General features: G+C 47.8%; 1 protein-coding gene across 3 annotated transcripts in view; it reads right to left on the reverse strand.

Annotated features, from left to right (window-relative positions):
• The window catches only part of PTDSS2 (phosphatidylserine synthase 2), a 92,320-nt gene extending 69,933 nt beyond the window's left edge, over nt 1-22,387 (reverse strand). For all 3 annotated transcript variants that reach the window (XR_012646047.1, XR_012646046.1, XM_074997942.1), the window contains exon 1: nt 22,049-22,387. Coding sequence is in view for 1 of the 3 variants with exons in the window: in XM_074997942.1 (XP_074854043.1) it covers nt 22,049-22,254 (206 nt within the window). In the remaining 2 variants the exon portion in view is untranslated. The remainder of the gene's footprint in view (nt 1-22,048) is intronic.
• Nucleotides 22,388-22,622: the final 235 nt, after the last annotated feature.

A 22,622-nucleotide genomic window follows, 5' to 3' on the forward strand; every position in this document is an offset into this window, starting at 1 on the left:
GCAGGGAGAGGGGCTCGGTACGTGTTCCTGGGGGAGATAGGGGAAGATGGCAGAACTGGGTGGTCAGAAGGGCTCACTCCCTGTCCCTGGAGAAGGGATGGAAAATGGCCAAGGTATGGGGACAGCAGGGTCAGTCCCCCATTCACATTCCAGTCTTTCCACAGCAGGTCCAGGGCTGGGGCTCTGTCCTGGCCCCACACTCCAGTGAGAGCCCCTGGCTGGGGCTCCAGCCCTGGCCTTGTGGCCCCACATTGTTGTGGGTGGGATTCCATGGCTGAGGCCCTGACCCCACACTGCTTCGGGGGCCCCGGAGCAGAGGATCCAGCCCCATACTGCGGCAGAGGCTCTGTGGCAGGGGCTCGGCCTCAGCACCATGCTCCAGTCCCCTCTCCTGTTATAGAGGGGAGGGGAGGGGAGGGATGTGGTTGTGCTCTGGCTGGCACGCTGCCCAAAATTGGCTTGTGTGCCGTAAGTGGCACATGTGCTGGGGTTGCCAACCCGACATACTGCTTTAAAGCTACAACAAACACCACATCAAAAAGTATTTTCTTTTCAGCAACTAACAATCCTTGAGTACATTAATAAGAATATTTTGTACCTTTACAAAACGTCTATACAAGGGATTCCCAATCTAGGGGTTGGGACCCAAACATGGATCACCATTAGATTTTCTAAGGGTCACCAGTAGGGTAGCTTCAAGCTGCATGTGGCTCTTTAAGGTGCTATTTGCAGCTCCTGCTGCTGCTGCCACTCAGTCCTCCAGCTCCCAGTCCCTGCCTTGCCACACTGAAATGGAACTCCATTTAATTGGTTTAACTGCCAGCAGGAGGGATCTGGATGTTAAACCAACTAAATCAGTGTGGCAGGGCAGGGAACTGCCTATGCTGCAGGTGGAGGAAGACAGGAGGAGGGCTGGGAGAAGCCATATGGAGGAGGTGGTGGTGGCCTGGTGAAGGAGCAGCAGAAGGCAGCAGTGGCGCTTGTGTGAGGTAGGTGGTGGGAGCCTTTTGGAGCACTGAGGGGTTTAAGCCTGGGGGCAGGTTTGGGGCTGCAAGGGTTTAAGCCTTGGAGCAGGGGTAAATCAAGATTTATAAAAAATTGTTTCCTGAGGAGAACTTCTCCACCCCGCATCTGGTTTTGAATTACTTTGGGCCACAAAGTCCTACTGAATTGTAAAAATGCATCGCTGTCGCAAAAGGGTTGGGAACCATTGATCTATACATATTTGTGACACTTGATAAAAATATAAACACCCATTTTTCCTGGTATAATAGCCACACATATAGCAGTGACTCCCACAAAATAATCATTCGATAATTTCATCTGTCCAGTGTCAGATCCATGGCAGCACTAATCTGAAGACAAAGTAGGGTTGCAAAATTATTTTTTCTGCTGATGGGAAAGGCGAACACAGATTCAGACCATTTTAGAAATGGTCTGAATTTGTTCCAGTGATTTACGAGAATTAGTTTTAAAACTGATCTAGCAAAGTCAAGCTCCTAACATAGATCCATTTTAAACAAGGTTTCAACTTATCTGAGGTATTTGCAACACAGGTTCACAAAGGTTTAAATAATTGAAAATTAATTTAGTTGAACCCGTGTTATTTTGTAGAATGATATGTTTAAAAGGAACATAAAAATAATGAAAAACACTTGAACTAAGTTCTTAAAAACAAAGAAAACCCTCAACTAAGGAGAGGGAGAGAGAATGTCGACAGGCAGAAGTTAGATTGGTCTATTATCAGCAAAAAGCTGTTTTTTTCCAAATGCTTCCTTCTCACCTCTGCATTACAAAGCAGTTCACAAAACAAATCAGATGACAGTGCTTCAGGGAGCTGAAGAAGTAGGGCTGAGCTCTTCAAGTGCCAATACCCCAGACAAAGACACAGACTTCTGCCACATCAGACCACATGACACAGACAGCTCCCATCTTCATCAGCCTCTTCACCCCCAAGAGCACTGAAAAAGGCCTAATACATCCCAATCACCTCCACCTGCCCGATATAATCCCATACTCCCTGACTATATGTGACAAGAACTAAGACTGTGATTTAGTTGCACTAAAGAACTACAGGTATTTGTTTTAATGCTATTTAATGCTGCCCTCAGGAAAAATACTGAAACGTGCATCACTGTGCCCAGTGCTCTACTATGCTTTTCTACAGTGCCAGACAGATACAGGCCCTTTAAAGGAGCAGCTGTATTACCTTCTCTAGGATCTTGTATCTAGACACTTTGAGAAGCAGCAGCAGCAGCAGCAGCAGCAGGGAGACTGAAGTGAGGAAGAGATCACACCCAGTCAGACTTAGTCACGTATTTTGTTATGAGTCACTGGAAGCTCTCCCATCACCTGCATATGATCTAGTGCAGGGGTCAGCAACCCTTCTGAGACAGAGTGCTGAAATTTGACATTTTGACCTCCATGTAGGGTCCCAGTGACAGGGATACTTTTTAAAGTCACTAATAAACCTACTTACAAGAGCTTCATTAACAAATTAAAATGCAGAGCTTTACCAGTAGGGCTTAAAATTCAGCTTGCATGCTGCTTTTGGCACGTGTGCCAGGAGTTGCTGACCGCTGCACGAGAGGATGACAAGGTCTCACACACTACATACATTGCGAGCACCAGAGTGCCAGTCAACAGCAGTGTTCTGTGTAAGCTGAGAGCTTGGGTGGCCACCTAGCAGAGATTCAAGTGCCACCCAGCTGGTTAGCAGAGTGCCCACGGCCTGCATCATCGGTTTCTACTGGTGGGTCACATCCACACATGCCTTGGTGCACACTGGGGCCTGAGACCTGCAGAGCAGCAGGATGGTGCAGGGTCTGGTGCTGGACACTCATGGCCAGACCTGGCTCTACCGGCACTCACACGCACACAAACCCAGCACTCACAAGTTGCTTCATGGCACTTGACAGATTTCACCAACAGCAGCTGATCCAGTACATGATGTTACCTCCTGCACATACACCCAGCTTTGCAAGGGACCTCCCACAGGTAGCACCAGCTGCTGGGAACACATCGTGTTGGCTGCCCTTCACAGGGGACTGGCGGGGGGGGTGGCAGCGGGCACAGCTGAGCAGGGAAAGCCCAACCCCACTGGATAAGAGAAAGAAGAATGGAACCCACCAATGAGTGAAAGGATTCAGCAGCCCCTTCACTGGCTGCTAGGACGCTTTGCACCAGTGCTGGTGAGTCCGAATCATAAATGTCTTGGCAAAAAAGGAGGTGATGCTTTTGAAGTCACAGTGATCAGATCGAAGATCACATAGCTGGAGGTCCCATGTGGGAGAACCAGTGAAACCCTGGAGCAAGGGAGCAGGGGAATTGCCCCCCACTTCTGTGCATAGCTTCAGGGGAGCCCCCATACAGGTCCCCACCTCAGATCGAGCCCTTCTCCCAATCACCCAACCTCCCAGAGAGAAGCCCTCCCACCCTCTGTGTACCACCCTCTTTTTAATGCCAACCCCAGCTGGTGCCCCCTGCCACATCCCACCACTTCCAACCCTAGGGCAACGCCCATAACCCTTGGATCAGGGCTTGCAAGGAACCCTCTGCCCAGGACTGCATGGCACTCAGGGAATGACCATGAAACCCTGGCCAAAAGGAAACCCCATGTGGCTTTGGAGGCCTCCCCTCCCCACTTGTGGCACTATCCTGCAAGGTATCCAACCTGCCACAACGTATCTACCCATCTCTGCCTGCTGCACCTCTTAAAGAGGAAGGGCAGCCAGGATGGGGCACAGCAGCTCCAGGTCTGGGGGCCTTGCAGATTGTGGGGTCACCTCCAAACCCCAATGGGGAGGGGAGACTGCTGCCATTTGTGGGCTGAAGGACTGCGCAGTTTGAGAGCCAGGGATTGTGTGCAGCCCTGGCACTATGGCCCTGCAAATAACCCCTCTGATCCCATCACAGCCCCTACAGATACAGCAAAACTACATGACAAACTTTACAGCAGATACATGAGTGGGAGAGTTTCAGAGCAGGGTTTAAAGTGGGAGTCTCAGTCAAGGGGAGGGCCAGTCACAGAGGATGTGGCCCATTATCAGCAGTTCATGTGGAGGTGTATGAACATCAAGAACAACAGTTTCCACTCAGTCCATGCAAGAGATCCACTTCCTGGAAACTATTGTGCAAATAAGTGATGGCCACTTAAATATCACCCTATACCAGAAACCCACAGACTGCTATGCTTACCTATACGCCTCCAGCTTCTATCCAGGGCACATTACATGATCCTTTGTACACAGCCATGCACTAAGGTACAACTGCATTTGCTCCAATCCCTCAGACAGAGACAAACATCTACAAGACCTTTACCAAGCTTTCCTGAAACTACAATACCTACCTAAGGAAGCAAAGGAGCAGATTGATAGAGCCAGATGTACCAAGAAGCGACCTGCTACAAGACAGGCCCAACAAGGAAAACAAGAGAACACCACTGGCCATCACAATCAGCTCCCAGCTAAAGCCTCTCTGGGGCATCATCAGTGATCTACAACCCATACTGGACAACGATCCTTCACTCTCACAGACCTTGCATGCAGGCCTGCCAACCTTAAATTCTCACCAGCAAACAGACCACACCACAGTAACTCTAAACCTGGAACCAATCCCTGCAACAAACCTCACTGCCAACTATGCGCACATATCTACACCAGTGATATCATCACAGGACCTAACCACATCAACCACACCATCAGGGGCTCTTTCACCTGCACATCTAATATAATATATGCCATCATGTGCCAGCAATTCCCCGCTGCAATTTACATTGGCCAAACCAGACAGCCTCTACGTAAAAGAATAAATGGATATAAATCAGACACCAGGAATGGTAACGTACAAAAACCTGTAGAAGAACACTTCAGTCTCCCTGGACACTCATTAACAGATTTAAAAGTAGAAGTACAACAAAAAAACTCCAGAGAGACTTCATAGCTGCAATTCATTTGCAAATTTGACACCATCAACCAAGGACTGAACAGACTGGGAGTGGTTGGCCCATTACAAAAACAGTTTCGCCACTCTTGATGTTCACAACGCCACATTAACTGCTGATAATTGGCCACATCCTCTATGACTGAACAGACCCTGTCAACTATGGCCCTCCCCTTGACTGAGACTCTCTCTTTAAACCCTCCTCTGAAACCTCCCCCCAAATCATGCATCTGACGAAGCGGGTCTTTGCCCACGAAAGCTTGTGCTCCAAAGTATCTATTAGTCTGTAAGGTGTCACAGGACTTCTTGTTGTTTTTGAAGATACAGAGTAACTCGGCTATCCCTCTGATACTAATCAATCAATCAGTGGCTTCTCAAAGGTATCAGAATGGTGGGGCTTGAATTAGACAGGTGTCTTTGAAGGGACTGAAGTGCCAACTCCTCCCTCAGGGTTCCATACTGAATCCTGGGGAGAAGTATAGCTCCTGCTCATCCCTCAGCCCCAGAAGACTGACACCCCTGCATCTCTTGCCTGTAACTCTGCTCTGAGAGAGTTGCAAGATGTTTACATTCAATTAAAAACAGGCGAGTAAATGCAGCAGCTCCAGCAACAGAAGCACCAATCTCTGGAGAGCTCTGTGAGTGGTGCAAGCTTGTGGGTGCATAAGGAGAGGAGAGGCAGGGCTGAGCTCCCAGCTCATGTGTCAATGCAGGGCTTCAGCTTTATGCCCTGGGCCCCAGCCATTCTAATGCTGGCCTTCCTGGAAAAGCCTCTTGCCATCAACCTGTAGTTCATTTGTCTGGGTACAGAAACACATGCAAGTCAGCAGTAACTTGTCAACATTTCATTCTGCAGCCCACAGCACAAATTCTCAGTAAAAAGTCCTCTCCTAGAATCCCTCACTGTTTGGTTCTTGAAGTGTTTCATTCTGTTGACCATCATGAGATGCTCCACCAACCAGAAGACAACATTAGAGACTAGAATTTTCACAGTTCTAATTTCTTTATGTTCATTCCCTAACTTCTCTGCCTCTAAAAAAAGCTCTGAAAAATTTCCTATAGAAACTGTACTAGCACAACATAGTATCAGTTCTAGCCTTCATCCCTCAGACTCTTCACCATCCACCAGAATTCTGTTCTGGAATCACTGTGGGGACTCCATGTTTTATAGGCACCATAACTGTGCAAGAGATACTTCAGGGCTAACATCAAAAAGAAAGGCATAACGAAAACAAATATGTGGACATTATAACTAGGCAAATTCAGTTTAAAAACAAAAGTACTTTTTCTTTTTTTAAAAAGGGGTTATTAACCATTGTAACAAACTACCCAGACTGAGCCTCCATTTATTGATTTCTTCAAATAGAGACTGTCTTTTTGGAAGATGTGTGTTAGCCAAGGGAGTTATAGGGTTCAATACAGGGATAACTGTTTGAAATTATCCACTCATTACTCACAAAAGCTAAAAAAATAATAAAACTAAATAATAAACAACAAATAAAATTGTTAGTCTTTAAGGTGCTACAGGACTGCCTGTTTTTTGTTTAAAATTCCGCATAAACACAGGCTGCAAGAAGTCAGACCAGACGATCCAATGGTCTCCTCTGATCTTAAAGTCTACGAATATCACCTACGATAGGTCAAAGTCAGACCCTTGAAATCTCTGTGCCCAATCCTCTCTGGCTACTGGATGGGAGAAGGGATATTTATCCTTTGTTCCCAGGAGTCCCACAGCTATCATGAGAATGGAAATTTGCAGCATGCATCCCTAGGCCTACTGTAAGGACATATGCCTTTTTTACACGGTTCCTCTCAGCTTTCCTGCAGCTCATGGAGGTCTTCAGATGTTATTTACCCTGTTTTCATGTACTTCAAAGCAAACACACTCATAGTTATCCCAGGTTAGAGCAGAATGAAACAACTCAAATTTTGTTAATTTCACTTCCTCTCACAGTAAGCTGCAAAAGGACAATGAAGACAGAAGCAAAAATGGACCACTCTTTTGCAACTTGCAGCAACTGAGCTGGATCTGTGGCACTGAAGCAGTCCGTCTGACTACTTACAAAGAGAGCACTAAATTAGTCATTATTGTATAGTGGTAGCCTCACAGGACTCCACCCCATTGTGCTAGGCATTACACAAACATAAAAGAAGCCAGTCCCTGTCACAGAGAAAACCTTTATTTACATTTTGGAATGCTTTCTTCACAAACAGAAGAGCAAGAAGCTTTCAATGAACATTTAGAATCTATAGAAGATGATGGATTCACTTCCCCAGGGTAAGCAAGAAGCTTTCCTATCCAAGTGCACATTTCCAGCCCTGCTCAAAAACCAAAAAGATGCCTTGAAATCAACACAAGGGCAGACATTCAATGTATTTTCAGAACAAGGGAAAAAACTGTCTTCAAGTTTCCAGGGCCTGATGAAATCCATCCTATAAAACTCAAGGAGCTGACTGAGGAGATATCTGAGCCTTTAGCAATTATCTTTGAAAAATCTTGGAAGATGGGAGAGATTTCAGAAAACTGGAAAAGGGCAAATATTACATCAATCCATAAAAAAGGATTGGAAATAAAAATAACACGGGGAAATCACACACCAGTCATCTTGAGCAATCAATTTGCAAACATGTAGAAGATAAGGTGATCACTATCAATCAGCATGGCTTTGTCAAGAACAAATTTGTGTCAAACCAACCTTCCATGGGTTTCTTTGAGAGGATAAATAAGCTTTGCAGGGAAAGCAGTAAGCAGTAGATGTGGTATATCTTGACTTTACAAAGGCTTTTGATACTATCTCACATGATTTTCTCATAAACAAACTAATAAAATACAACCTAGATGCAACTACTGTAATGGGGGTGCATAACTGGTTGGCATTACTGTCTGGGAACAGTAACAGAGAGTAAGCCGTGCTAGTCTATACACTATCAAAACAAAAAGCAGTCAAGTAGCACTTTAAAGACTAGCAAAATGGTTTATTAGGTGAGCTTTCGTGGGACAGACCCACTTCTTCAGACCATAGCCAGAGCAGAACAGACTCAATATTTAAGAGTGTGTCTTAAATATTGAGTCTGTTCTGGTCTGGCTATGGTCTGAAGAAGTGGGTCTGTCCCACGAAAGCTCACCTAATAAACTATTTCCTAGTCTTTAAAGTGCTACTTGACTGCTTTTTGTTTTGTCTGGGAACAGTTTCATCAAAGGCTCACACTCATGCTGGAAGAGCATAGTGAGTGGGGTCATCCAGGGATGAGTTCAGGGTCTTGTTCCGTTCAACATAATGATTCAGATAATGGCACAGAGAGTGGGTCTTGAGAATAGGACTCCATCTTAGTGGGCTGCAAGATGGCTCCCAAGATGGTCTTCTGGGATAGAATAAAATTTTGCAAACTGTCCCTGTGTACCTAAAAATTGTGGGGTGTGCCAGATGAATTGTAGCAGTGCTTTGACTGGCTGCAGAGGGAGTGCAGGGCTCTTATACTCACTTTGTGTGCATTCAGCACACACCTCCTTTCACATGCATTTGCTTTACGTGCTTGTCAATTCAGTAACACTGGTAGGAAAAAAAATTTGATGTGGACAGAAAATAGTGGAATCTGGCAACTCTGCACACGAGCAACATTGAACAAAATGTTTTGGGGGCCACCTGGAGAACTGATGGGACGCACATAAATGGCTTTATTTGTCCTGCAGGTCTCAGAGGTGGTTGGTCTAGAACAAGGTTCATAAGCCTTACCGAAGCAGAGTGCTGCAATTTGACCTTTTGACCTCTATGTAGAGTACAAGTGCTGGTGATACTTTTTAACATCACTAATAATCCTACTTACAACTGCCTCACTAATAAAGATCCAGAGCTTTACTGTTAGTGCATGAAAATTGGTTTGTGTGCCACTCCTGGCAAGCATGGCGGCGGGTTGCCGACCCCTGCACTAGAGGGTGACATGGTCTTACATACATGCACCAGGGTGCCAATCAGTAGCAGCGCTCCCTGTAAGCTGCGGGAGAGGGTACCCTCAGCCCTCCATATAAGCCCCAGATTAAGCCCTTCCCCCACTCATCCTGCCCCCCAATCACCCAACCCCCTCAAAGCAGCCCTTTGTTTAATGCCAGTCCAGCTGGGCCCCCAAACCCACCCCAAAGAGGTGCCCTCCCTCCCCCACCCATTCAGGGCTTGCAAGGAAACAGCTGCCCAGGGCCACATGCCACTCTGGAAGTGACCTCGCAACCAGGACCATGGGGGAAACACATGTGGCTTTGGGGGCCTCCCCTCCCCTGCAATGTATCTTACCATCTCTGTGGCAACTGGGCCTGGCCTGCCCCTTAAAGGGACAGGGCAGCCAGGAGGGGGCACAGCAGCTCAGAGTCTGGGGGCAGCCCAGGGATGGGGGGCTTGAGGGCTGGGGTTTAGAGGTGCCCCCGCCGTGGAGAGGGTGCTGCAGTTTGGGAGCCGGAGGCTGTGTGCAGGCCTGGCACTGTGGCACTGCAAACAGCCCCTCTGATCCCATCACTGACTCGGTAGACGCAGCAAAACTACGTGATAATCTTTACAGCAGCGAGTGTCCTGCTCCTCCCTTCCGTTTCCACAGGTAACTCCAGCCTCCCAGTAGCCTGGGGCTTCAACTGTACTCCTTAAACAGCACCATAAAGACCTTTATCCGGCTTTCCTGCAGAAACAATCAATCAAATCAGTGGCTTCTCAAAGACAGAGTGGTGGGGCTTGAATGAGATAGGTGTCTGAAGGGACTGAGGTGCCAACTCCTCTCCCAGGGCTCCACACTGAATCCTGGGGAGAAGTACAGCTCCTACTCATTGCCCGTCCCTGGAATATGGACACCCGCCAACCCCCATGCATCAGTCACTTGCGGCTCTTGCCTGTGACTCTGCTCTGAGACAGGTGCAAAATGTTTACATCCGATTAAAGACAGGTGAGTAAATGAAGCAGTGCCAGCAACAGAGGCACCAGCCTCTGGAGAACTGTGTGAGGGGTGCATGCTCAGGCACCATGATGTTCAGTGCTGGGGGCTCAGTTGCAGCAATGTTTGAAGCCAGGTCTCTCCCCTGCCTGAGGGAAGCAGCTGCCTCTTCCTCTGGCGGTTTGAAAGCTGTGAAGAAGAGGAGTACTGGAGGCAGCAGGCTCACAATGGGTGGCCCCTGGTTGCTATATCAGTGCGACAGCAGGAAGATGCAACATGAATGGTAACCTTTCCCTCTCCCCTGCCAAGAAGAGGAGGGAGCTTCCCGTGGAGCGAGAGGAGAGGAGAAACCTCGCACCTGATCAGCTGCTGCCTGCCTAAGGGGGCTTCTTGGGTGTTTCTGTCACGTGACCAGATTTTTATGTTGAGTCTGGAAGCCATTTTAATGCCCAGTGCAACTATTGGCCCCAAATATTGTGCTAGGGGGGTCGTGTGAAGTGTCTAACGAAAGTTAATGATGCCCTGAATTTATGTATGCTACTCACATATCTGCATCATGTATGTAGGTAAAGTTACAGATTTTAGCTGTGTAGCTGTATTAGAAAATGTTTTTAAGTGCTAAGCTTCAGAATAAGAGGTGTGAACTCAGCCCCAGCCAAGACATTGGGCTGAACAACAGGGTGGAAGCCAGGTGCTCAGACAACAAATCCACATTCCAGATGCTTCGGACCCATCAATGGAAGCAGCCCAAGGGTCAAGTGACCTGGGCTGAAGCAAAGGAACAGGTCCACTTCAGAAATCTGAGACTGTCTCCTGGGATTTATCCAAAGGCAGTTTGCCACAACAGCCCACCTGAGTCAGTTGGGGGGGTGGACCCTCAAGGGACTATGGGAAGAAGAAGGGGCTTTGTCCAGAACACAAGAGACAATGAGAGAGAAAAATGCTGCAGACTTAGCAGTGGGCATCTGGGATCCTTTGTCTTTTTGTCTCTAAGGGTTCATGTGCCAGCACGTTGACCCCAGTGGGCTGGATCTACAATGCTCTGATAAGTGAATCCATGTAACCTGAAATGAATTTTCAGAGACTTTTATGAATCAGCAAATAACATCGCTGGCCTGGATCAGTAGTTGTAATTGATGCATGTGAAGTATTGCTTTAACAATTCTTCTCTCTAACCCTGTTCTTTTTTATTAATGGATCTTTAGATATTAGATCTAAAGAACTGGTGAGTGCGATGTTTGGGCAAGATCCAAGTATATATTGACCGGGGTCTGGAAGAATCTATGTGGCATTTGGTGAAATAGGTTTAAGAGCATCTCACCTTAAGTTGGGGGTTGGTCTGAAGAAGTGGGTCTGTCCCACAGAAGCTCACCACCTCATAAATCATTTTGTTAGTCTTTAAAGTGCTACTGGACTGCTTTTTTGTTTTGATAGTATATGGACTAGCACGGCTATCTCTCTGTTAAGCTGGGGATTGCTGGTCTGGGCTGGTAAAGCAGCTGAGAAGTCCATGAGTTTGCTTGTACGACTTTTGGCTGGCCAGTGGGGCTGGCAGAGGTGTGTGGTGGCTCATTGGATTTGCCTTAGTGAGAAAGAAATCCCAGCCTGGGGCTGTAAGTGGCCCAGATTTTAAGCAAAGATACCCTACGTTGATTTCTCTAGCAGTGCCCAGAAACCCCATCCTATTACAGTTTCACAGCAGCCAACACGCTTATCCCATCTCCCCCATATGAGCCAACAATGAGGGGCAGCTGGAGAGTTGGCCACAAACCCCACAGTAGAAGAAGGGGCTGGGATCAGCTGTAGGTAGCTGGGCTGTGAGGTGAGGGAAAGGGAGATAGGTAAGGGGAACAGACCCCATGGATGGGTGAAAGGACAGAGCAGTGCATGGCATGAGATCCCTTCCCCTTACCTGCCTCCAGCCACAGGGATGCACATGTTGGGAGTTGGGGTGAGCAAGCAGCCAGAAGCCACTCTAAGCCCCGTGGTATTTTGCATTCCCTGGCACAGAAAGCAGGGCTGGAGGAGCAAGTGGTGGCAGCAGTGGCCAGCGACACCCACCTGGTCAAGAGCCATTGCCAGAGGGAGAAGTCCCTAGGTAATTGTGGCATCCCCCCTCAGCCATTCCCTCACACCCCTGAATGCACTTTACTCCCTCCAAAGCCTGCACCCTCCCTCTCCAGCTCCTCGTCTGCCTCAAAATTCCCTCTCCCTTCCAGCCCCAAGCACCCTTCCAGATCCTGCACCCAGGACTCCCACCCCAGGCCAGAGCCAACACCCTATTTCCTTCCAGAGCCCGCACCCCAAACCAACATTCCCTCTGATCTTTTACAGCTATGTGTAGAATAAATTTTATATGCACTGAGGCATGTCTCAATGTGAACCACCTGCAGAAACAAAAAGCCAAGTTGTAGGCATTCTGCTAGTCAGCTGGGTGGTACTGGAATCTCTCCTGAACAGGCTTAGAGGGAACTCTGCCCCAAAACCCCATCTGCATTCACATTCTCTCTCAGAACCTGCACCTCAGACCCCCACCTGCACCCAAGCACCCCCCCCAGAGCATGTACGCTGGACCCTCACCCGCACCCAAGCTTGCAAGAGCTCCAACCCTCACCCCTCTTGCACACACAGTCCCTTCCAGAGACTGCCCTTGCCCCCAGTCCCCTGCTCCAGTCTACAGCCTGCACCCAGCACCCAAACTCCCTCCCAGTCTGTTCTGGTCTGCCTATGGTGTGAAGAAGTGGGTCTGTCCCACGAAAGCTCATCTAATAAACTATTTTGCTCATCTTTAAAGTGCTACTTGACTGCTTTTTGTTTTTATATTAATGTAGGAGGTTCACGTTCTGGGAGAGAGGCTGGGTACAAATGGGAGCTCGGGGTAGGGCACTAGGGTGCAGCAGGCTGTCAGGGGCCTGGGAGAGAGTTGGGATGAAGGACAGGGCCGAGACTTGGGGCACCACCAATGCAGGGATTTGGACTGTGATATGCGGCAGAGGATTGGGATGCAGTTAGGACACAGAACAACAGTTTTACTTTCTCATGCCAAAAAAAAAATTGATAAAGATTAAGTACATTCATACCTGGTTTTGTTTGAAAGCTTTGCAAAAGGTGTTATAGCTAAAGCTAACTGATAAAATTTAAAAAAAAGGCACACTTACAGCAGCAAAGTTACTCATGCAAATTAAGCTATATTACTTCTATGTAGGGCTTCTTTTTAGCCTGTCCACAAACCTATTAAACACTTTCCATTTTACACTGGATAAGCCACACCAGTAACTTAGTTCAGATGCTGGTGGATTTCAAGGGCAGCAGCTTTGGGTCCTATGTAATTCACATAGCCAAGACGACAAATAAGATTATGGTCCTTTAAGCAGTCACTGAGGTAAATCCAGCTTCTTGCAAGGTGAAAAACTAGATTGCCATTCATTGAACCCTCCATGAACACTTTCTTTGGGAATTTTGGCTGTCAGTGCATAAATATCATGATAGGCACTACTGACAAAACAAAGATATTAGCACTTCTTACACTAATTCCACAAACACCGAAAAGTTTTGTTGCAGTTGTACAAATTGTCCTCACTGTTCTTATAGTGAAGTATATTGGAAATGCATTAAAGAAGCTTTCTGCTAAGAGTCCTAGAGAAAACGGTTAGGTATCCGTCTAACTCTGCTAGGCTACGTCTACACGTGCCCCAAACTTCAAAATGGCCATTCAAACGGCCATTTCGAAGTTTACTAATAAAGCGCTGAAATGCATATTCAGCGCTTCGAAATTGATGCGGCTCGCCGCCACGCGTCTCATCCAGATGGGGCTCCTTTTCGAAAGGACCCCGCCTACTTCGAAGTCCCCTTATTCCCATCAGCTTCATTAATAAACTTCGAAATGGCCATTTGAATGGCCATTTCGAAGTTTGGGGCATGTGTAGACACGGCCCTAAAGTGTCAGTTATGAAAATAACACCAGTATTTATTATGGCAATTCTGATTAATCTAGTATAGATTAGAATATGGTTTATAGTATAAATACCAGCTCTAAACCTAATACAGACTTTTAATGACAAACTCATTTAAGGCGTGGCCTGCCAGTTAGGGACTAAGAGCCACGTGGATAGAGTGCAAAGAGCCATGTATTATATACTTATTTTTATATAGCTATATATCAATACATGGCTCAATGCCCTCCCCCAGAGCCAGGCACCTAGCTCCAAGCCAATCCCTTTCCCTCCACCCCCTCCTCCAGAACCAGGCACCCCGACTCCCCACTATAACCCAATCTCCCACTGCTCCTCGAGCCCCTGGCACACCCAGCCCCCTCCAACTCTAACTCGAAGCCCTCCCCCATCCTCTGAAGCAGGTAGGTACTGTCCACCCTGCTCTAATTCAATGCCCACCCCCTCCCCCAGACTCAAGAATGCCCTCCTCCAGAGCCAGGCACCCCCAGCCCCACTGGCTCTAACTCAATGCTGGCAACTCACTGGAGCCACTGCCATCACTCACTTCCCTCCCAAGCGCTGGGGCACATGCCCAGACTGGCAGACAGTACACCCAGCACACGGCTCCAAGGAGGAGCTGCATTTAATGGCTAAAACAGCTGTGGGTTGGCCACCTGAGTGTAGAGGAAAGACCTATGAACCTGGCAGAACATGTGGCTACTTCTCCAAAACATAACCATGAAATACAGAACAGTATTAGACTTTAAATAATTGAGCAAAAAATGATGCTTAACAAAGTAACAGGTTTAGCCATCTTCCATTTATAAGGTGGCACTATCTGCAGACCTCAGCAAGATGGAGTCAGTGTGTCTGGATACGGCAAGTTCCCAACATGGTCTCTCCCAGATAGCTCTTGCACCATGAAGATAACATTTTTTCCTAGCCAAATTTACTTTTGGTATCGCAAGCTCCCAGTAACTCCCTACAGACTATCCTGGGATCTACCAGCATCTGCATTTTTCCCTACTGAGCTTTAAACTTGCAGGAACGTATCAGACAAGTAATTGAGATCAACACACCCCTTTTTTTAAACTGCTGCCAAAGCCAACAGGGCCAGAGCCAAGAGCCTCTCATCACTGCAAAGTTCAAGCCAAATCAGATCCTTCTCTGTTCTCATTTTTCCCCTCCTACAGAGCCTCTCCTTTCTAGTGTCACTAAGCACGTTCTCGGTTCGGTCTGTAGCTCTCTTTGAGATTTCCCATGAATTACATAAATTTGTCTCAGGTGACAAATTCAGCGAAAGTGGAAATGGAGCTCACTTTAATCACTAGGATGGACTACTGACATTTCAGATGAAAGAAAATCATGTTTACCATAGCTTGTGGAACTGACATGCAGTAAATTTAAGTGAAGCAAGTTCCACCAGTCAACTGGACTAAGTAAAATTAGTTCAACATTTCTGGCTCAATAAAGAGGCATTACGTAAGAAAAGCTTTGTGAGGGGAAATGCCCTAACTCCTAAACACTCATGACTCTTCTGATAACCATACAGAAGAGCAGCAAAAATTATTAAAGGCCTAGAACCCACATCCTATAAGGGAAGACTGAAAGAAAGGGGTTTGTTTAGTCTGGAAAATGGAAGATTGCAAGGACACGTAACATAAAAGGGGGTTAACAAGCAGTAGGGAGAAAAATTATCCTCCTCAACCTCTGAGGACAGGACAAGAAGCAGTGGGCTTACATTTTTGCAAGGGAGGCTTAAGATGGACACAAGGAGAAGTTTCCTGTCAGGGTGGTAAACCCCTGTAATAAGTTGCCTCGGAAAGTTGTGGGATCATTAGATATTTTTAAGAGCGGGTTAAACAAACCTCTATTAGGAATGATCTGGATGGTATTTGGTCCAGCTATGAATGCAGTGGACTGGATTTGACTTCTCAAAGTCCCTTTCAGTTCTAATATTCTTTGATTCTATGTACATATAGTGAAGAGAGAAAGTTACACAGACATGGAGTATGAAATTTCACTTTTCCAAAAAGCGACATGTGAGGCAATTCATTTACAAAGAAAAAGCAGCATGAAGGAATGGAAGGGATGTCTTGGTGAAGAGTGAGGATACAATTCCCAGAGGTGTCCAAAAAATTTAATGATTACACACACGCGTGCGCCAAACTGCCAGTAACTCGCTGGAGCTGCAATGCAGCTGGAGCCATTGCCACATGAGTTGCTCCACCACTGGACCTGTTGCAGAACATAGGGCCATGCCGTGAGCTGTGCTGCCAGAGCTCCTGACATGCACTTGTCCCACCAAGTGGTGGGGTATGTCTGCAGAGTGGGGTGGAGGCCCCTCCATGTGCGCGGCTCGTCAGGCTACACTGCGGTGTCCTGTTCACCACATATGGTGAACAGAAAGCATATTGGACACTGCAGCTTTGGAGGAACCATTTGACAAATACTATTACAAAGGAAGTTCTATTAAAAGGGAACAAGGGTTGATTAGCGCTGCAAAAAGAAAGGTTACTCACCATAGTAACGGTGGTTCTTCGAGATGTGTCCCCGTGGGTGCTCCACAATAGGTGTCGAGCTCACCCGGCGCCACAGATCGGATCTTCCAAGCAGTTTCTGCCGGACCACGCATGCGCCGGTGCGCGCCGCTCCCTGGCGCACTCCTGGCCACGTGCGCAATCCGGTCCCCACCAGTTCCTTGACCAACCGCCTCGGATGCTCCTGCAAAACACTAAACAGAGAACCGAAGCGGGGAGGATGGACGGGTAGTGGAGCACCCATGGGGACACATCTCGAAGAACCACCGTTACTACGGTGAGTAACCTTTCTTTCTTCTTCGAGTGTCCCCATGGGTGCTCCACATTAGGTGACTACCCAGCAGTAACCCAAGATAGGAGGTGGGTAATCAGATTATGTGCAGCTTGTCCCCGAGAGGACCGCTGTTGAGAGACGGGTATCCTCTTGGAATACCCTGAGAAGGGCGTAATGTTTGGTGAAGGTGTCATAGGATGACCAGGTCGCCGCTCTGCAAATGTCTTTTAGCGCAACACCCTTGAAAAAGGCTGTTGATGCCGCCACTGCCCTAGTGGAATGAGCCCTGGGAGCGGCCAGTAAAGGAGTCTTTTTGAGTTCGTAGCATATTTTTATGCAGGATATGATGTGCTTCAAGATTCTCTGCGAAGAGAGACCTTCTCCTTTCGATTTGGGAGCGAGAGAGACTAGGAGTCTATCCGTTTTCCGGAAGGACTTGGTCCTGTCTATATAGAAGGCTAGCGCCCTCCTCACATCCAGGAGGTGTAGGCCCGCCTCTTTGTTAGAGTTATGAGGCTTTGGATAAAACGAGGGTAAAACAATAGGTTCGTTAATGTGAAACTCAGAAGAAACTTTGGGAACAAAGGCTGGATGCAGCCGTATGGTTACCGCCTCCTTGGAAAAAACAGTGCAGGGTGGCGTTGCCATAACTGCTGCAAGTTCGCTCACCCTGCGAGCTGACGTGATTGCGAGAAGAAAGGTCGTCTTTATCGTAAGGAGGCGGTTCAGTTGTTAATGGGTACTTAGCACCTTCTCTGTGCTGTTTTTCCCCCTCTCCGATAGCCTGCCACGGCAGGAGGGCTAATGGCCCTAGGCTCCTGGCCTCTGGTGCTCTGCTTGTTACTAGGACTGGACTGAATGCCGTCCCGCTTGTTGTTTCTTTTTTTGAAAATAACAACTGGCTAACTTAACAGTAGCCTAAGAACTTGAAAACTTTAAAGAAAAAACAGTTAAAACCATTGAATACGCTAACTTGGCCGTAGCCTAGTCAGATTCTGTCTGCAGCCGACGGCGGTTAAGAGGGACTGGCGGGGACCGGATCGCGCACGTGGCCAGGAGCGCGCAAGGGAGCAGCGCACACCGGCGCATGCGCGGTCCGGCAGAAACTGCTTGGAAGATCCGATCTGCGGCGCCGGGCGAGCCCGACACCTATTGTGGAGCACCCACGGGGACACTCGAAGAAGAATGTGATTTAATGTTGTTAGTATCTGGATTTTGACAGGGCCAGAATTCCACAAAAGTGCAAAAGCCCACACTAAAGTACAGGAGTTATTTACCTATGGGAAGAGCGATTATCACTCCCCAAAAGAAAACTAAAGGGAAAAGAAAGGAATTACGAAGTTAAAGAAGTCTACTTCTCTTCTCTTGCTCCTCTTTCCCTGGCAAGTACTGGACAGGTGGTATTCTCTACTGCTTCAACCCAAGGACTGGTCTAAAACCAAATCTGCACCACTTTAAATAACTCAGTTAAAACAATTTAACTGAATTGATGCAAATCTCTATAGCCAATTTTACTTTGAAATAAAAATGGCTACATCTAATTTAACTAACTCAAAATAAGCCATTTTTCTCCCAAAATAGAAGTGTCTATAGCCTTGGACTGCAACAACTACATCTGCTAATTCAAACTGAAATAAAGTCTGCATGTAGCTCATCCCTAAGGCAGGGACGAGCAAACTTTTTACATCAGGCCTCACTTTTCGTCCCTGCGTTAGCAGGGCTCCCTGCACCTCACCTAATGTAATCCAAACCAACTGAAATTTTGGTTATGTTCCTATGAAAAAAACAAAAAAACAAAAAACACCTTTCACCACATGTAAGAAAATAAGTCTGTAGAACGTAAAAACTTTATTAATCAGTATATAAATGTGAATATGCAGACAAAAAGAGTAACCTATTTCAATATTTTTAATTGGATGGATGAGGCTGAGAGCCAGCTGTGCCCCCACTTATGAAATTTAATGCCCCCTCCAAGAGGGCCTGCCCCCTCATTTTGCACTCTCCTGCCCAAAGGGATCCAAGCAACACGGCTTACGCAACCAGTTCTTAGAAGATTTTAATTGTCAAATATTTCTCAGTGCCAAACAACGTCTTGATCCTTCGCATAAAGCTCTACTTTATCAGTTTTATGCAATGACTCTTAGGCTATGTCTACACTACACCTAGCAGTTGATGGCTGATATGTGATTTTATCTACATCAACTGCATAGCTAAAATTGACTTTTCAGCAGTCCACTTCTGTGCCTGTCTCCACATAAGAAGGTCAACGGGAGCACTCCTCCCGTCACCCTTCTTTAATCTTCGTGGCTCGCAAGGAGTTACAGGGTCAATGTTGACCCTGGAAAACGCCATTTTGCACGTGTGAAATGGCACCCCAGAACATATATCCTAAGCAGCTGATTTTCAGCAGTAATGTAGATGTAGTCTTAGTTATATCCCTCTGGTTCATTCTCTTATTTCCTAGTATTACAGTCTGTTGTACTGGGACACTAGCAAGACAAAATACGGCAAAAGTCTGGTTATGGAGACTACATCCCATGCCACTGTGTCATAATTCTGAACCTTCACTGTAAAGGCAGTGGTCTTCAATCTGTGGTCTGCAGATCCCTGCGGGTCCACAGACTATGTGACATGTTGGATCACAGCAATCCCCTTGAGACTGTTACCTGCTGTGTTGATCATACCACTGAGCCCGCCTACCTGCCCTCTTGGGTACCTCACCACCCTGCCTGCTGAGCCAGTAGCTCTGATCTCCTCCAGCCAAGGCAAAGAGTTGGGGTAACAGCCCCCCCCCACCCCCCCCCCGCAACTGGAGGGCTCAGTTCCAGGGATGTGACAACATCCAGGAGCACAACTCCAGATAGGACCAAAACACCAAATAAATCTGTCGTACTTTGTATAAAAGTTTTACACAGAACAAGCTCATAAAGTTCACTCTCCATGAAAGAGATATTCACAACTGCTGTTCCTCCCTCCCCATCCCTCCAAAAACAGTTACACTGGGTTTGATAATAAACAAAAGTGACTTTTATTAAGCGTAAAAAGTAGGATTTAAGTGACCACAAGTTAAAACAGATCAAAGTTACCACGAAAAATGAAACAAAACATAATAGCTACACCTAATACACTAATACTAAACTAAGTTGTTACAAACCATATTTCTTGCCCTGGTTCTTATTTCAGGTGCAGTTGTACACAAGCCAGAGCTGATCTTTTTCTCTGACCTGGGCCCAGCTATGCTCCTCTACTCAACTCATTACAATTCTGATTGTTTCCTAGGTGCTCTTGAGTATCCTCTTAGGGTGGGAGGCAGTTTCAAAAAAACAGCTAATGACAGTCACTGTTTATTCCTCATCCCTTAAACAGAATTTCTCAAAATTGGGAATCCTTTGTTCCAGGCCCCCCTGGAAAAATGCCAAATTCAGGATGGATTCCAGCACTAGGTGGCATGGTCACGTGCCTTTATAGGACCAACCATAATTTAAGGGTTACAGAAACATTAGTCTACAAGATGCCACAGGCCTTCTCCTAGTTTAGTGGATACAGGCTAACAGCTACCCCTCTAATGCTATTCACAGATTATTGTTTTGAGCATTGAGCCATTAAGTTCCTTAAGCATCACAAGTGGCTTTCAACAGAAGACCTAGATTAATAAGTGGGTTGACACTTCATATGTACCTATCTATTTCACAGACCTAGAAGGGACCTTGAGAGGTCATTGAGTGCACTCCCCAGCACTCACAGGAGGACCTATCTTCATCCCTGACAGATTTTTTTTTTTAAATCTATTTGCCCTGGATCCCTAAATAGCCCCCTCAAAGACTGAGCTCACAACCCTGGCTTTAGCAAGCCAATGCTCAAACCACTGAGCTATCCCTTGCCTGCAAAGGGGGATGCTTGTTTAAGTTTAACTTTACATACCATAAATGCACACAAACAGAATATGCACATTCCATGGATTACAAGATTTCCAAAAAGGTCTAGACCACCACCTGAAATTTTTAAGGGTCCACTAATAAAAAAAGATTGAAAACCACTGCCGTAAAGGGATCGCACCTCTGATAGTCTGGGTTTTTTGTTTTTCAACTGTAGAGAGCTGTGCAGGAGCTATAACGTTACATTTAAAGGTACACATGACTGAAAGGTTACAAGACTGAGGCTGTGCCTGCACTAGAGCAGGGGTGAGTAAACTTTTTATGTCAGGCCCCACTTTTCATCTCTGCAATTAGCAGGGTGCCTCCCCCACCTGTCTTATGTAATCCAAGCCAACAGAAGTTTTAGTTATGTCATATAAAAAAACCCTTTCGGCACATGTAAGAAAATAAGTATGCAGAATGTAAAAAACTTTATTAATGCGTATAAAAATGTGAATATACACAAACAAAAACAGTAGCATATTTCAACATTTTTCACTAGATTGATGGGTCTCAGGCTCATCAGCCCATCCTGCTGTGGCCCCCCACAAAATTTCAGACTCTGCCTCCACATACTCTGTGAACCCTTGCACCAGAGAGTATATAGCAGCACATCTGTACAGATGCAGCTAGCTGTGTCATTCTAAAATCTCATGTATAGGCATCAAACAGCTACAGAGTGCTCTCCTGTGAAGAGGATTGAATAACCACGTGACATTCTTCCACCAACCTGATGCTGTGAACTCTATCACTTACACTGGCACAATTTATGTTGCTCAGAGTGGAATATTCACATCCGCAGGTGACATAAGCTTTACTGACAGAAGTGGTAGTGTAGATGTAGCCTTAAGTTCTTCAGGTGTGTGTTGGAAAAGAGCTCTAGGTTTAGGACTTGTGTGGAAGATGGAGCGTACTGCCAGAAGGGCAGAGGATTCTGGCACCCACTACTTGGCTAGAGAACACTGGAGTGTCTCTGGCGATGTATCAGACACACCTCCCCTTCTTCACATACCTCACTCATCTCCCCCACTGCCTTACGGAAAGAGGCAATGAAGGCAGAAAAGAAAGCTGAATGGTTATTCGAGGCAAGCAAGGCAAGCTGGTACAGAACAGCCTGAACGGAGACAGGCTGTTAGTGGGGCACATACGGGGGATGCCGGTCAGTACACAGCGACACGGTGAGGGGCAGGGGCCCGGCAGCTCCCTGGGGAAAGAGCTAGAGGTGGCACGCAGGGGACAGCGGCCGGCCCGCACTGGAAGCGAAAGGCCACCAGGGTTTCCTGCAGGTAGGGGAGCTGGTGGGGGTCAGAGAGCCCGCGGCGGGCGGAGAAGGCGGGGGAGAGCTCAGAGGAACCGCGGGGTGAGGGGAGGACAAGAGAGCCCAGGGGCCCCGGGGCGGGTAGCGGGAGGGGATAAGAGAACCCAGAGAACCCGCGGGGGGATAAGAGAGCCCGGGGGCCCCAAGGAGGTAGCGGTCCGAGGCTGGGGGGCCCTGCTCGGGCGAGCGGACGGGCCGGACCCGGGGTGCTGTCTCACCAGAAGAAGGTGTTGGTGCCGTCGTCGTACACCTCGGACTCGGTGCTGCGGCGAAGGCCGGGGCCGGCGCTGGGGGCCGGGGGCGGCAGGTCTCCGCTGGGGCCCGGGGGCGCCTCCATGGCAGCCGGGGTCCCGCCGTCTGCCTGCTCCTCCAGGGCGGCCTTGCTCGGGGTCCCGCCGTGGCTGCTGAGCTCGCCGCGCCGCATGGACTCAGCCCGGCGGGGTCAGGCACCTCCGCGATCGCCCCCAGCAGACTGCGCCGGCCCCATCCGCCCGCAGCGCCGCCAAGGGGCGCCCCCTACCGACCCCACGCACCGAGGTCACAACCCGCGCGGTGTGCGTCAGCCCCTTCTGCCGGCGGCCGCGACGACTTCCAACGCGCGTGCGCGCTGCCAGAAGGCTGGCTTCTGAATCGCCCGTTGAGGGCCGCGCGCCTGGTCCTCCGTCCTGATTGGGAGCCACAGCAGCGTTGCCAGGCCACCACCCGTGATTGGGTGTTTGGTTGGGGGCGTGGCTCTGGTTGGCATGGCAACGCAACTGCACCGCCGGCCGGAGCAGGCGCAGGAACTGAGCC

The sequence above is a fragment of the Carettochelys insculpta genome, chromosome 6 (genome assembly GCF_033958435.1).
Source record: "Carettochelys insculpta isolate YL-2023 chromosome 6, ASM3395843v1, whole genome shotgun sequence".
Lineage (NCBI taxonomy): Eukaryota > Metazoa > Chordata > Testudines > Carettochelyidae > Carettochelys > Carettochelys insculpta.